The sequence below is a fragment of the Astatotilapia calliptera genome, chromosome 7 (assembly GCF_900246225.1).
Source record: "Astatotilapia calliptera chromosome 7, fAstCal1.2, whole genome shotgun sequence".
In the NCBI taxonomy this organism is placed as follows: domain Eukaryota; kingdom Metazoa; phylum Chordata; class Actinopteri; order Cichliformes; family Cichlidae; genus Astatotilapia; species Astatotilapia calliptera.
In genome coordinates, this window is record NC_039308.1 from 7,166,804 (window position 1) to 7,182,960 (window position 16,157).

General features: G+C 40.7%; 1 protein-coding gene across 1 annotated transcript in view; it reads right to left on the minus strand.

Moving 5' to 3' along the window:
• spon1b (spondin 1b) overlaps positions 1–9,659 on the minus strand; it is a 118,239-nt gene extending 108,580 nt beyond the window's left edge. The window contains exons 1-2 of the mRNA XM_026172776.1: positions 9,134–9,659; positions 7,770–7,876 (exon numbers count right to left, since the gene is read on the minus strand). Coding sequence (XP_026028561.1) covers positions 7,770–7,876; positions 9,134–9,359 — 333 coding nt within the window. The 5' untranslated portion in view covers positions 9,360–9,659. The remainder of the gene's footprint in view (positions 1–7,769; positions 7,877–9,133) is intronic.
• Between the last annotated feature and the right edge of the window lie 6,498 nt (positions 9,660–16,157).

Here is a 16,157-nt window from a genome sequence, read left to right on the forward strand (position 1 = left end):
ACAGCACTCAGTGACAAGTCATCAGATGATAACCAATGGGTTACCAGATTGCTGGCTTCGCTTCCATGGTAACCAGCTGTTTCATTCTGTGTATGCGTGAATCTGGAGAAGTTAAAACCAACAAAAATAACTAAATAAATACATTTAAAAACAGAACATTAGACTTTTTCAGTAAGTTACCTTTATCTATCAGTCAGTAAGCAGCTGACCTTAGTTTTAGTCAAACAAAATCTCTGGTACAATGAACATTAAGCATATATAAACAGTTCAAATGGGAGGAACATAAAAGGTGAATAACTGTATGAAAGGTTACTGGTTTATTCCAAATGGCAGAAAGCCTCGCCTAGAGTCCACGGTAGCAATTTAACTTGAATAATACCTTATCCAGTCATTTTTCTAACAGATAAACATGTTTAATATGCATATTCATTGGGTCCCTTTGTGTATGTATGCATGTGCCTGTCTTCCAACCTCTTTTGGCCCACAGAGATTGTTTAGGCTATTGCCAGCACGAAACAGCATGAACAAACTATACAGGCTCCTGCACAGACCCAAAGTGAGTCACAGAGAGTGGAGACCACTGCAGTCACCCTCGATCACTTTTTCCTTCCAAACACTAAAAATGAAGTGATGATAATTTCCGTGACAGCAAACAGTGGCAATTAGTTTTTCCTCCATCCATCCATCCATTCGCTTCCGCTTATCCTTTTTCAGGGTCGCGGGGGGCGCTGGAGCCTATCCCAGCTGTCATAGGGCGAAAGGCGGGGTACACCCTGGACAGGTCGCCAGTCTGTCGCAGGGCTAAAGTTTTTCCTTTTGCAAGTAATTTTGCCTGAGCTATTATTCCAGTAATGTAGATTAAACCACAATTTCACACAATACTGTGTTATTAGGAATTTGTCAAGTGGGAGGAAATCTTTGGATCCTAATTTGGTCTTCATTTTTGGAGCTTCGTTGTGCTATTTTTTGCACACAACTTCCCAGCGATCGACCGTCAGTCAAACAGTGTAATTAGTATAATGTCAGAGGGCGAAACTTTACTTCAAAAGAAGAAGAAGAGTTTAATTGCAAGACCTGGTACCTCTATTTTGTGTTCCATCAAACAAGCTATTCACTGGTTGTTTTGCAGTGGTGTTGCTGCAGTAGTGTTTTCTATTACTGGTTTTGGGGTCCAATATGTTTTTCTGGTTTATCAGCAAATAAAATTTCAAAAACAACCAATGTATCAATAAGGAAATATTACCAGTTTGGTAATTGCTTATAACAAAAATCTAAGCATGAGCACATAATATTTTGATTTAGGTAATAAAAATAAAAAATAGCGCTTTGGGTGTGCATATGTTAGAGGACAGTGATGTATGTTTTTTCTCTTTTAGGCTACTTTTCTCTTGTATTGTATCCTGAACACTGAAATATCCATCACAAAGCTTCTAATATGAAGTGTTTTTGATGTTTGAACCTGTTTGAATAACATCGTTCACTAAATGTAATTTGGGAGTTTGTAGAAACATTAGTGGATCTCCTGTTTGTTGCCCATAGCTGGCTGTGAATCAGATTATTGCCTTTGATTTTAATACATACCTGCAGCATTACACACCATCCATAAACAAAGAGTGATATGTGCATTTGCAATAAAATCTTTTACGCCGGATGGATCAGAATCTGAAGGTAAATAATCCTGTGTTCTCTACGTTTTAAACATGTCAGCTGTTAAACAGACTCCATATTTATTTGTCGGGAACGTTTGTAATAAAGCAGACACACTCTTGATGAATCCTATGTTCCATGTGAGCTGTCAGTTTTCATCTTCAGAATAGCCGCAGGACCCATACAGTCCCGTCAACGGCTGACTGTTAGCACTGTTGCCTCTCAGTAATGGCTCATTGGTCGTGGGTCCAAATCTAGGCTGGGTCCTTTCTGTATGTTCAGCTTCCTCCCAAAGACATGCATGAGGGTTAGGTTAGCTGGTGAGTCTAAATGGTTGTCTGCCAATATGAGCCCTGCAACATATGGTGCCTTTGCAGGGTATACCCCGCCTTCCTCTTAGTGCTTAAAATCTGATACTTTGTTACTTTTAATTTTACCAAATAATAATATGTGCCTGTGTTTTCAGTAGATTACGGTAGCTGCCCCCTCATCAGGGCTGCTTGTTGGTGACCCATCAGATTTGTGCATTTCTTGATCGATGACATTAGTCATTGAAATGAACTGACACATCTTAAAATTTTCAATTATCTGTTGTGCATTGTAAGTCCGACTCCTGGCAATGCCATCTCTAGTTGTTCTTATAAGAGTGATGGAACCAAGTATGAGATCAGTTCTTTTTTTTTGAAGATTAACCTACTGGGAACCAGTTTTCTGTTGTTTAAGTTTAATCAGTGATGGAGCTGTAATTACTTATGCCAAATAAATATTTCCTGCAGACAGATATTTAAAATTCACATTCATTGCAGCAGAATAAAGTTATCAGACACCAAAGTGCAGCAAATGCTCTTGCTCAGTATTTGGGTATTGCTTGAATAACCATAATGTTAGATTAAACTGCGATGCAGATTTGCATAACGATCATTTATTTATATGTTTTGGATGGCTATAAAATGCCCTAAAATGATATGTCACCTACTTCTGAGAATTCATTTTGTCAGACACTCGAAGAGCTAGAACTGAATCCCCAAAGAATCAAAGAGGCCTGTACTCATTGTCTTGATGCATAATGTATTTAATAAGTCTTAATCAGAGCAGCGCGCATTATTTATGCAAACCTCAAGCATCTGAAGCAACCAGCTTGCCAGGCATAATAAATAGAAGTTGTGTAAACTCTTGGAAGTTCCTTGAAGTCAATAAGCACACAGTTGTCCTTGTAATCTTCTGCCCATCAGAAAACAGAGACGGGCTGTTAGAGGCGGTGCTTGGGCTTTGGGTGCTAACAGAAGCAATAATTACTGCAGGATTACTTTAGAGGGTGATTACACTACATATCAGGTCACCATCATTCCAACCCTGCACACATCCTTCACACCCTTTTCTTTATAGCTCTCCAAGTTCTACTTGGCTTGTGTAATTGCCTCTGTCTCAAGCCTATGGCTTTAAACGGATTGAGTTTGTTTATCCCCAGCTAAACTCAGAACCCCGGATAATCTGTGCAAGAAAAAAAGAAGAAGATAATATCTCCCGTCTGCTCAACGCTTCGCTTATCCAAACAAGCTCCGTTTGTCTCCCTGAGCAATAACACGTTGCTGGCCTAGATAAATATGACCCACGTCCCACAGTAACACAAGGAGGGCTGGGAAAAACACACACGCAGTCCCACTCTTATACCCGTATGCCCATTCAGCGCATGTATAAGCACAAAGGCACACATTTCAGAGCAGACAATGAGTGCCGGGTGAGTGCGATACCGAGTCTCCCTCACAGATGCACACTGGCAGCACATGTTCTCCAAGGTCTGACACATTAAGGCAGAAGTCTTTTAATGGTAGTAATGGGGACAAAGAGAAGATTATTGCTTAAGCAAAAAAAACTATGAGCAGCAGCTCTCAGTTGTGGTGTTTTAGTGAAGCAGCAGGCGGGCACATTCCAGGACAGCTGCCAGAGACAACGGAGCACCGGAGAGCAAGGAGAGAGAACAGCCATACAGGGAAACACAACTGTGTTCATTTGGCTTCTCTTTCTATGCGCAATAACAATCATGACTTTGCAGAACTAGCAGCATAATTAACTTGAGGAAAATAAAGTTTCAGGCATTGTTGTGCATAACTCATTTCAAGTATTATTATGTAAACCTCAATGATAAAGAGAAGCCTGGCTTGATGGATTTAGGTCATTTAGATAAAAAGCCAGACTCACTGTCATGCTGCATCTTCTCTTATCGACCCACTATTATAAAATGGGACACAAAGGACAGCGTATTTAATGAATGAAGTCATCTTAATAACTTGTTTCTGTTACCAAGTGAATCCAAAGTAAAGTTTGCATTTCGATAATCAAGTGAACTATGCTAGGTATCCGTTTTTCAACCCCCACATTAACTTTTCAGAACTTTTCCAAACCAAGCAGTCTTGACAAGAGCTTATCTCATTGGTCCTTAATCATTTCCCACATTTTTGGGAAAAGTGGAAATCACAACTGTCAATTAAAGAACAAAGAGAATCTGATGGATTCTACCAATATGTATCAAACAGATTGCAAAGGCAGATTGTCAACTTTAATTCAGTTCAAGCTCAGCCCACACTGTTCCAGTTTCTGCTCTCTGCCTACTCCCTGGTATCAGCTTCACTCCAGACTCTGCTGGGACTCTGAGGTTGAGACAGGGAGGTGCAAGGAGCAGAAATCACACAGAAGTTTGAACTGTTTAAACCAAAAAGCTAGTTAGCTGAACTGCATGACTGCCCAGCTGAATTAGATGTCACCGAATGTCCTTCATCTGAATTCAGACAAAACCAAGGTCCTATTGGGAGCGACCAAACAATGTGGGGTGTTTCTGGAATCTTTGTTTTCCTACAGTGAGCTAGAAAGAAAAATCCACATTTATAAAGTTTACTTTTTCTGCCTTAAGAGGTTTTCACAACACTTTCATCCTCAAGAACTCAATTTTTCAGACCAGCACACAGCTAGTTTCAACAGTTGGTGTTTTTCTCTTTCGTGTTCAATGTTTTTAATGGATGACTTTTTTGGGGGTGTGTGTTGTTGTTTATCCTCTGGCTGCTGTTTGTCATTTATCATTTGCAAAGAATGTTCATTAAAAATGTTCTTGTTTGAGAAGTTGGAGAACAAACCTAGAGGCAACTCTGCTGCAGGAGGCAAAGACAGGCATGTGAGACTTCACACTATATAGAATTACCAGAGCAAAAGCAGCCCAGTAAATGAACCAATGAACCAGTAAACAAAAATATTAAGTATCAGTTCAATCTCTCCCTATCTTTTAGTCTCTGCGGGCAGAACAAATGACTGTGAATTAACAATTCACCTGAAGAATGTTGGAAAAAACGGATATTTCAGCAAAGCCTGGACATTTTTATGCATTTCTTTAAAAAGATGCTTTAAAAGAAAACTAATGTCACAACATGGATTTATTTAAAAGTACATTTAAAGTTTGTCTATAAAAAATATAGAAATACAAATGGAATAATGTTCAGAATCACCTGTGTTTGGGACCCACCACAGTGTGCAGTGTGCAACCAAGAACCCAGGTTGCATGTGGGGGATGAACTGATAAGTGAAATTTTTATGTCTAGGTTTAATTATTTGTATTTTTTAGCACCTTGAAGTGCATCTGCAGTATAAGAAATAAAGGTGTTTTTTTTCTTCTCTTGAATCCTTTTGTCAGGGCCAGCCCCACTGATGGGGTGCAGAAACACCGCAGGTGAGGCTTGGACAAACAGGTGGAAAATATAAAGTAAAGGTAAGGTGAAGGATTTTTTTTCTTAGAAAATAAACAGGCAAGGATTTCCTGACCGTTATTCAAGTAAAGTTCAACTTGAAACCGTCTTTTGTTGTTGTTTGATGTGAACTTTTTTGGGTGTTGAAGTGAGGCAAGCTGGAAAAAGTGAGTGTCTTTAAATGAAGAACGGCAAATACGGCTCGTTTCAGACAAAGAGTGAACTAAGGGGCTGCACCAAGATGCTAACCCCAACTCGTCGCGGCAGATGGCCCTGCCCCTCCCTGAGCCTGGTTCTGCCAAAGGTTTCTTCCCACTGTCGCCAAAGTGCTTGCTCATAGGGGGTCATATGATTGCTTTACAATATAAAGCGCCTTGAGGCGACTGTTGTTGTGATTTGACACTGTATAAATAAAATTGTATTTAATTTAATTATATCCCAATTCATAAGAATTATTTTGGATTGTGCTTCATGCAAAGCTACTGAGATAGCAGACAGCGTTAAGATTATTATAACAATCCTAAACACTGTATTTAGCTGAAGCATTATGTAGCCCTTAGTGATGTTTAGGAAGTTTAAAGACTGCCTCGCATACATCCATCTTTATTAGCACATTTGGTCGCCTGTGTCGCTGATTTGCTTATTCATTGCAATGACAAATGTTAATGTACAATAAAGCTGTCAGTAAATACTAGAAATTCAATCACAGAAACAAAATTTTCCAAAAAAATGCATTTGAATGTGAAACTTAAATACATTTTTAAAAAGAGCACAACCAACAGACCTCTGTTTTCCAAGTTCAACAGAATGAGAAGCTGGGATTCCACCAGAGAAGCTGTTAGACCCACCTCTGTAGGGGGGTTAACAACCGATAGCCCACCATAAGGCATACTGTGTGTGTCAAAACCAGAACAGTATAGGTCAAGCTTTTGCTGACTCAGTTTTCATATACACCGCTGCCAGAGCAGAGAAAGCGGTGACTGATTCAGCGTACCATAATTGGTAGTGGATGAATATCAGCGGAACAAGTTAAGGCAAACTGTGTTAAGTCATAGCACTTGCCTGAAACTTACTGTTTTAATTTTACTTGTGAAGGTCTTTAGTTCTACTAACTTTCGAGGCTCTTTCAGCCTGTTAGGCTGCATAAATAACAGTTAAAGGCTGTAGTAATCTAATTACATACATGAGCTAGTTTGTCAGCTTGTGCCTAAAAAACAGAAAACTCTCTGGTGATTAGGCCTGATGGGCAGATGGAGGCGGTGGTGGTGGAGTGGTCAGGAGTCACAATATTCTAATGGTTTGATTTTGTAGTGTGAAACCAGCAGCAGGAATAAGCATCGCACCACCCACATACTTGTTTTCATTTCAGTCACCGTCTGATAGCAGCTCAAAAAAAAGCCACTTTTAAAAACATTGCTCTCCTTGTGGTCAAACTCTCCTCGGGGTGTCTTTAATTAGTGTGTTTTGAAGTAAATAAGACAAATGCTGAAAAAAAGAGAGAGAAGTCGTTCCGCACAGTGTTACGGATTTAAGATAACTGCTTCAAACGTGGGAAAGTTCATATATGATTGGCTGTCCAGATTCCAACTTTCACTCTTTCTACTGGGATCATCGGGTTTCCACTAAGCTGTTTAACCAAAGCCATGGAGGTCCAGCAAACACAGATGTTCCTAGCATGATTGAAATGGAAGCTTGTGGTTTAGGACAAAGAGACTGATAAATAACTGACACTCACTGGCTAAAACAAGTGGTTAAACCTTCTCAGTCCTCTCTTTAAACCCATGGTTACATGAAAGCGGCCTCTCGCTCATGTTTGGTAAGAGTCTGGTTAGGATCAGCATGTTGAAACACAGCTACAGATGTGTGTTCCTGTTTACACTGAGCAGGAGGTAATTGAGGAAGTCTGGCCCTCTCTTCAGGAGCTCTCTGCCGCTCAGTGGGAGTTGTGTTACTACTGAACCAAACATTTCACATCTCGCTCTCTTAACTCTCCTTGTTTATCTCTTTTCTCTCCGTCCCTATATGCCTCTTTCTCTCCTCCTCTGCCTTCCCCTTCTTCCGCTGAAAGAAATATCTGCTATTTAGCAGGGAATGATGCCATGTCTGCCTCACCCTGAAAGAGCTGCACCAAAGCGGTAGCAAGAATCTCTTTCTTTTTCCACCACAACAGCTTTCTAGCTTCATCCAGGGAAGCTGTGTTGCATCTGTCAGCAATACCTCCTTTAACCTCCGTACCAGAAGACAGCAGGGAGCAGCTAAGTCGACTCCCATGTGCATTAAAGCATACAAATGAGTTCATCTTTTGGGAACTTTCCCAAGGAGCAAAGAGCACATTCGGTATGCAGCGATCCCACCTCCTTCCTCCTTCTCTCCACACCTGCTTAGCCTTACCTGGAACTGGCCGGTGTAGTCGTCATCTGTGGTGCCCTCTCTGCCCTCTTTCAGTGCGATGAGAGTGAAGCCTCTGAAATAAGCAGGGCTGGTTGCCAGGAGGACCACTGTAAAAGATGTGTGCATAGAAACTCAACAATAACACAAAAGAGGCGTTTACATTGTTACATCAGGGTCTTGCTGTTACAGAGGGTCACCCAGGGAAACATGTAAAAGCAGCACTCCTTTGAGTATTGGACTGATGTGGAAGAGTGAGGGATATAAATACTAGTTTAGCATCTCACAGCAGAATAAAAAAAGACTATAAAACTATAAATCTTTTTGGAGTTTTGTGTGGGGAACAGGTCAGGAACAGGAGCCAGATAATGAGATGTGGGTGAAATTTTATTTGGCTCAGCCTTACCTTGACTTTCATACTATTTGTCTTAAATTTGCTCCTGGCGCTGAGGAGAAGTGTCAATATTATCAGCTTTATCTGTTTGGTTTTTTTAGTCAACTTATTTCCTACTTAAGCACCATGAAGGCTGGGGGATATTTCTTCTTTGGTGGTGTCCTTCATAGGACCCTGATAGCTGATTAAAATTTAGACATGGATTGCTGAAATGTGGTGTCACAGCCAAAAACATTGCATGATCAGGGGTATGATCACAGCAGGGAGATTTTAAAACAAGGTGACCTTTTTTTTCTTTTCTTTTTTTACAATCCGTGTTTTAAATGCCTGCAGCAAAACTGCAGCACATCAGGTCACATCCAACACTCTTCCACTGGACTCATTTCAATTTTTAGAAAAAAAAGAAGCTTTGTACTTAAAACATGCCAGTGAATTGTGATTACAATTGATTAGTGATTCTTCTAAACTCATCAACAATCTCTGTGCCACAGGCCAAAGAGGCCTTTTTTGAAACGTGCTCATATTCATCTGATAGGAGGAGTTTAAATTTGTAGGGGTCAGCTTAATTGGAGCCAGATCTGTGTGAGTCTTCCTGTGGATACTTGTATGTTAGTGTGTGTTTGCGTCCATTTCCTGGCAACGAGAGAAGAGGAAGTGAATATAGGTCAGACATTATAACTCTAAGTATCCTTATCAAACCAGTACTCTCCCAGAAGGGGCCAGAGGAAGCAGACTGGGTTTGGAAAATTGCGTCCTTCAGGCTACAATTTTCTAATAAAATGTGATTGCTGTGGTTATTACCTTGATGCCAGTGAGAACATGTGATTACACATAGTTGTGGTTTTGGAAGTGAAACACAGCAGAAATTGAAAAGTACACGTGCCTCTGTTTCAACTTGGCAAACAATCCACTTGCTAAATTTTCTGAGGATTGCGCGCTAATTGCGCAAAGTGTCAAAACAAGCCAACTCTACCTCTGTAAGTGCTGCCAGGCCGGTAGGTATCCGGGTCTCCCTCCACTCTGAGCCTGAACTCATGGTGCCCATCCCTCCGGGTCCCGTGGGTCTGCGCCCGGAGGATCCGCCCGCAGTACCCGTCCGACCTCCCTCCGAAGGGCTCCTCCACGAACGCGATGGCGTTGCACACAAAACTCGAGACGAAATAGTACTGCAAAAGCAGCAGATGCAGATACATCCCCATCTCGGAACTGCAGCCCGGAGATGGAGCGTACGCTGGCAGTTCAATCAAAACAATACACAACCCAGCAGGGGAAAGGCGAAACAGCGGACAGAAGAACAGTTCCTGCCCCCTCCCCCGGGAACTCCCACTGAACTACGGCAGCGTCACAGTCAGTGGTAAAGGTGAAGAGAAGGAGACGAGTCCATCCTGAAGTGAGGAGAGCGCGCGTCTGGGGCGCACCACGGTAAAGCGGTCCCGAGAGGGGAGAGTGAATGAAGAGCTGCTGCCGCTGCTGCTGTTCCTAAATCAGTCAGTGGTGCTGATAGAGAGACTGAAAGCAGACTTGAAGGACTTGAGGGAAAGTCCAAACGGTAGCTTAATGAGGACCGTTTACCTCCCACCCTCCTTCCTCCGTTCGCCTGAAATACGCACAGTAACACTCAGTCTGTGTGGTTCTCGTGGGGGAAATTACAAATGTTTTGCCTGGTGGTCTAATGTAAAAACAGATTTTAAACACTCTTAAAGACACCAGGAAGTCGTTACAACCGTAAAAGTCTAGTTACTTGCAAAGTGAAGCAGGAACAGACCCGTGAGTCTTTTTCCTGAAATGCTATGCGCATTTTATCCACATTGGCCCAATGTGAGCGATATCATTTGCTTCTTTCATGTACTTTGTGTATTTGTCCATTTGCCTGTAGTTTAATATGAATGACACATGTGACACATAAACACAACATTAAAGTCTCTGAAGCTTGACCGTCAGACAACAATGAACCGTAAAAATGCGTAAGTGATCGTTTCAATTGCGTCATTCTCATCATAATTTATTTCACTGTTTTATTCCATCTTTCCCCCTCACACATCTAGTTCGTGTAAAGCACCAATTCATCTCCCCTTGCATCTACAAACACACTAACCACAACCGCTTTCTAATTATTTATGGAAGCCAGTCAGTTAAACCGGGAGGCAGCTTGTTCCGTCCAGCAGGTGACGCCAAAGTATCTTTGCGCCTTAAGCTACTTGGTAAACTTGTCACTCTTCTCATCACCGCACTTTTCTTCCATCTCGTCAAGTTTTATTATAGTATGGAGAAAAGTATGAGGGATTATGGAAATGCGGCGGGGTGTGGGTTTTAGGGCTCATATTAAATGTGTAGTTTGGACTCAGCTGAAGCAAGAAGTTTAAGTTAGATGATATTTTGATCCATTTCCCTTTTTTTTAATTTATCTTGTTCCTTTATGACATTTTACAGCCCTCATTTTATTCTGTCTGACATATAAAGCAACTCTGAGTAACTTTAATTTCTGCTTTTATTTAACCGATATCATCAATGACAGCTTTTTGGGAGAACAAATGTACGCGTGGGTGTGTGTTTAAATAATAGATGACACACAGAATTGAGCTGGACAAAATAAACTTGTACTGAACTTGCATGCAATTATAATTGACATGTTGTATCTGCATGCCAAATATGTGTGCATGTGTTCATACCTAGGGAGTATTACCTAACTCAGAGTAGAGCTGGAAATAGTTAAATTAAACGGTATTGCCTGTGATAGAGCCCATCTGGAGGTACTCTGCTTTATAAGCTATCTGACGGATGTCTGACGTCTGTAGCAAAGCTTTGACCAAGATGTGGAGTCCGAACAACTCATCAGCCTCTCAGAATGAAAACAGCCTGCTTGTATGCTAGCCAGAAACATTCCTGCAGTGAAACAAAGCTTTTCAGGAGAGAGTATTGGTGTAAAATGTCCTAGTCTGGTCCTCTGGAACATGTTTTCTTAATACTGTAGAATAGCAAGAAGCAGTTTAATCTCATTAAGTATTTACATTAAATGTGGTTATGCAAGTTTTACCAGTGAAGTCAGAAGAATTCAGCAGAGTAGTAGTATGAAATGAGTTCCTTTGTCTCCTGACTATAAGTTAATACGAGAGTGTAAAATATCTCCTTTGTGTAAAAAGTCCTGTAGCCACTGCATCTGTCTTGTCTAGTCAATCTGCCTGCCTAAATAAGACTTGCATGAAGGTAATAAGGTTCTAATGCAGGAAGTATAGGCCAAAAGGGTGTATTAAATATGAAAATTGCACTGATCTTAGAGTGTGGAAGTCATTTCCTCTAATGGACCATAAAGATTCTAAAAAAGCTCTTGATATCATGCTCAAGTGTGTAATAGAATTTCTAATCATTTTACAAAGCCCTTTTTTTCTGCACATAGAAAGCATTTTCTTTATTTAATTCAATTCATTTCAATTGTATTTATATAGCACTAAATCCCAACAGTTGCCTCAGGGCGCTTTATAGTGTAAAGAAAAGGACCTACAATAATCCAAAAAAAACCAGAGAAAACCCCCCCAAATCATTTGACCCCCTGTGACAAAGCGTATTGGCGACAGTGGGAAGGAAAAACTCCCTTTAAACAGGAAGAAACCTCAGGCAGAACTTTCTCAGACAGGGTCAGCCGTCTGCCGCAATTGGTTGGGGTGAAGGGAAGAAGATAGGACAAAGACACGCTGTGGAAGAGAGCCAGATAAATAATGACCAACGATTAAATGCAGATCGGTATATAAACACACATTTCTCCCACTGAAAACACTATGTCCAGATGAACAGAATCAACCTTTTGGGATAAACACATAGTGAGTGAACAAAAAAGGTGAGTAAAAAAGAAACACTGATTGCATTATAGGACGCCTCTTGCAGCCTAGGCCCAATGCAGCGTAAGTAAGGGAAGAATCTCTAAATTTACAAATATCAATAAGGAAAGTTGTAAGCCTAATATTAAAAGTTGAGAAGGTGTCTCCTGAATCCAAACTGGGAGCTGGTCCCACAGAAAACAGGTCTGGAAGCTGAAGGCTCTGCCTCCCATGTAGGAACCACAAGTAAAACAACAGTCTGAGAGCAAAGTACTGGACTAGGGTGATACAGTACAATTTAGGATAAGATGGGGCCTGATTATTCAAGACTTTGTATGTGATGAGAAGAGTTTTAAAACTGCATTTGACAGGGAGTCAATGAAGAGGAACCTCTCTTTCTAGTCCCTGTCAGTACTCTTCCAGAAGGATTTTGAATCAACTGAAGGCTTTTCAGGGAGCTTTTAGGACATCCTGATAAAAAATGAATTACAGTAGTCCAGCCTAGAAGCAATAAATAGATGATGATTATCTAATTTTAGAGATGGTGCACAAATGGAAGAAAGCAGTCCTACATGTCTGATCAAAAACAACTCCAAGATTCCTCACAGTGCTGCTGACGGCCAACCCAATGCCATCCAGAGTAAGAATGTTGTTAAATACCTAATTTCTAAGATTTTTTGGGCCGAGTACAATAACCTCAGTTTTATCTGAATTTAGAAGCAGGTCCATGTCTTTATGTCTTTCAGACATTCCTGTAGTTGAGCTAGTTGGTGTGTGTTATCTGGTTTCATGCATAGATAAAGTTGAGTGTCATCTGCATAGCAGTGAAAATGTATTCTTCTGATGATACTGCCTAAGGGAAACATGTATAATGTAAACAGAATTGGTCCTAGCACTGAACCCTGTGGAACACCATAATTAACCTTATTGTGTGAAGAGGACTCTCCATTTACATGAACAAATTGGAATTTATTAGATAGATATGATGCAGCGCACTGAATACCTACAGTATGCTCTCGCTGTGATAAAATATGGTCAGCAGAATCAAACGCTGCACTGAGGTTTTAGCAGGACGAGGAAAGAGATGAGTCCACTGTCAGAAGCCACAAGAAGATAATTTATAACCTTCACTAGTGCCATTTATGTCTGTGAGATGGTTATGAGTAATTTAAAAAAAATTTATTTGTGATGAAATTCATAAAGTCATTACTCGTTATGATTAAAGAAATTCTTGGCTCAACATAGCTCTGAGTTTTTGCAAGCCTCATTACAGTGATGAAGAATAACCCAGGATTCTTATTTCCTTCAATCAGGGATGAATAACAAGAGGTTCTGGCTTCACAGAGGGTATTTTTGTAGAGCAACAAACTATGTTTCCAGTCTAAATGAAAATCTTCTAAATTTGTGAGATGCCATTTACTCTCCAGCTTATGAGTTATCTGCTTTAAGGTCCACATTTGAGAGTTATACCACATCAAGTACTTCTGATTCAAGGCTTTCTTTTTCAGCAGACCCACAGTATCCAGAGTCGTATAGAGTGAAGATGTACAACTATTACCAAGATAATTGACCTCTGTATGAGTAGGACTCAGGGAGCTGCTCTGCACTGCACATGCAGGTGCAGAAAGGACAGGTGAAGAGGCTATGCTGCTAGCGAGTCAGCTACAGTGAATCCCTAAATACCGTGAATATAATTAGTAGGTGATTCAACACAGAGTGTGCTTTGGATAAAGCGTATGAAGATTACACCGCGAAATAAGACAGTATCTGAAAGTTTTAATTAAATGGGCTCCAGAGCTAAGCTGCACAAGCACAGCACTAGATTACTGTCATGGATTGACAGCAATTATTTAATTTATTTAATTTATGTGTGTCTAATTGAAATGTGATGCTTTTGTTTGACAGATACTTAATATTGAATAACCTGGGAAGGATGGAGACTATGTATCTAAATGTAAAAAAGTTTAAAAACCTTCTTTAATATTTTATACTGGAAAATGTCTAAAACGAACCTCACTAAAATCCTAAAAAGCATTGTGACATTATTTAATGATTGCTGTCATTAAGCAACAATTTAGGGTTAAAAGCTTTGCTTTTAAATTAAACTCCGATGCAATTTGATCTTTTCAGATTATATGATGACTTGCCCCACTATAATGTAGGACACAGGCTTTCCACATTGAAACCGTGGATGGCTGGGATCCAGATAGGCATCAGAGACAAATGAGATCTATTTATCAAATTAAAATACTTGATGAAATCCAGTGTATCTACTACTGAAAGCAAATTGAGAAAAGTTGAATTAAGTAAAAAAAAAAAAAAACAACCCTCAAAGCTGAGGACTATGGGCTTCTCTTGTATAAAGTTAGTTGAAATGTCATTTGTAACCTCTTGGCCTCAAGGCCAAGCAGCAAAATCTGTTATCTCAGCTCTCTTGGAGAGGCATTCATCATTGTGTCACGATGTCTTTAATAAGGATAGAACACTGTAGAGTGCAGGCACACACACACACACACACACACACACACACACACACACACACACACACACACACACACACACACACACACACACACACACACACACCATCAGCACCACCAAAGCACTGACAAGTGATCACTGATCGTATCACTGCACAGATAAAAGAAGATCAAACAGGTACGATCAGACTCAATGAAACATAATTACGACAGACAGTGTGTTTGTGTGTTTTACCCAGTATGTATGGAACTATACATGTGTAGTGGAAATATACAGCAGGGCAGCACGGTGGCACGGTGGTTAGCACTGTTGCTGCACAGCAAGAAGGTCCTGAGTTCAATTCCACCATCAGGCCGGGGTCTTTCTGTGTGGAGTTTGCATGTTCTCCCCGTGTTTGCGTGGGTTCTCTCCGGGTACTCCAGCTTCCTCCCACCGTCCAAAGACATGCAGTTTGTGGGGATAGGTTAATTGGATAATCCAAATTGCCACTAGGTGTGAATGTGAGTGTGAATGGTTGTCTGTCCTTGTGTGTTAGCCCTGCGACAGACTGGCGACCTGTCCAGGGTGTACCCAGCCTCTCGCCCTATGACAGCTGGGATTGGCTCCAGCACCCCCCACGACCCTGAAAAGGATAAGCGGTAGCGAATGGATGGATGGATGGATGTACTTTCTGAGGCTGTTTTCCACTGATGCTGCACTACAGAGAACATCACATTAAGAAAAATAATGATTTTGTGTAATGCTAAAGTGATTTCTGCATCTCCTTCATTGTGGGACAGCGTCAGGCTTAAATGCTTTGATTGAATATCATGTATAAATGCATCAGTTTTGAAGTTTACAACCTTTACAAGCTTACAGATTTTGTAAGGCATTCTTCCCCAGCCTCATTTGTGGCACCAATGTTGCTTTTTGTTGGGATACCCATCCATTATCTGTTCTAACCCAGAATTTCCCAAATATGAGATAAAGCATTTCTCCTCTTGCAGCAGATAGTACCTGATACTGTTGCGGTTGTTACTGTTGTTTTTTTGTTTTGTTTTTTTGTTTTGTTTTTTTTTTGGGGGGGGGGGGGGGGGGGGGCATCAACTGATGCACCGAAACACCCTCTTTTATGAGGGCACCACTTAGGCTCAAGCAAAAAGTCTGGGTTAAAATAAAAACCTAATAACCAATCATGATACCTATTATCTCTGGTTTTGCCAGGTCTGCTAAAGAAAGCTGCACCGAACATGCTTTGTAGCACAAAATTGCTTTCATGTTAGTTGACATGTATTTGGTTCTTTTTTATTGTGGTTTGTGTTTTTTGGACAACAATCAGATGGTCTATTTGCTGAATGTAGACATCGTGTGACACCCACCGTGTATCAGACACAATCCACTAAACAGTCTTGCCACCTCCGATTAAAACCCAAGTTCTTCAGCTTCCTTAGCATCATGTTAGCATTACCGAATGATGTATTTGGCAATGGAACAGTTGGCATCCCTGCTCCAGCTAATCCCATAAGAAGGGTCACTTTTGCAACACAAGTGGACTTACTGTATTTCATAACTACTGGTCTAGCTAACCAAGCTGACCAGGTTGAGGTGTATTATTTGTATTAATGTTCACCAAAGGAGGGGTCTTAATTGTAGACTTTGACTATTTACCTCCTTAAATGTATTCTTGACTTTTATTTATTTTAGAGCTCTGTCATTATCTGCTTT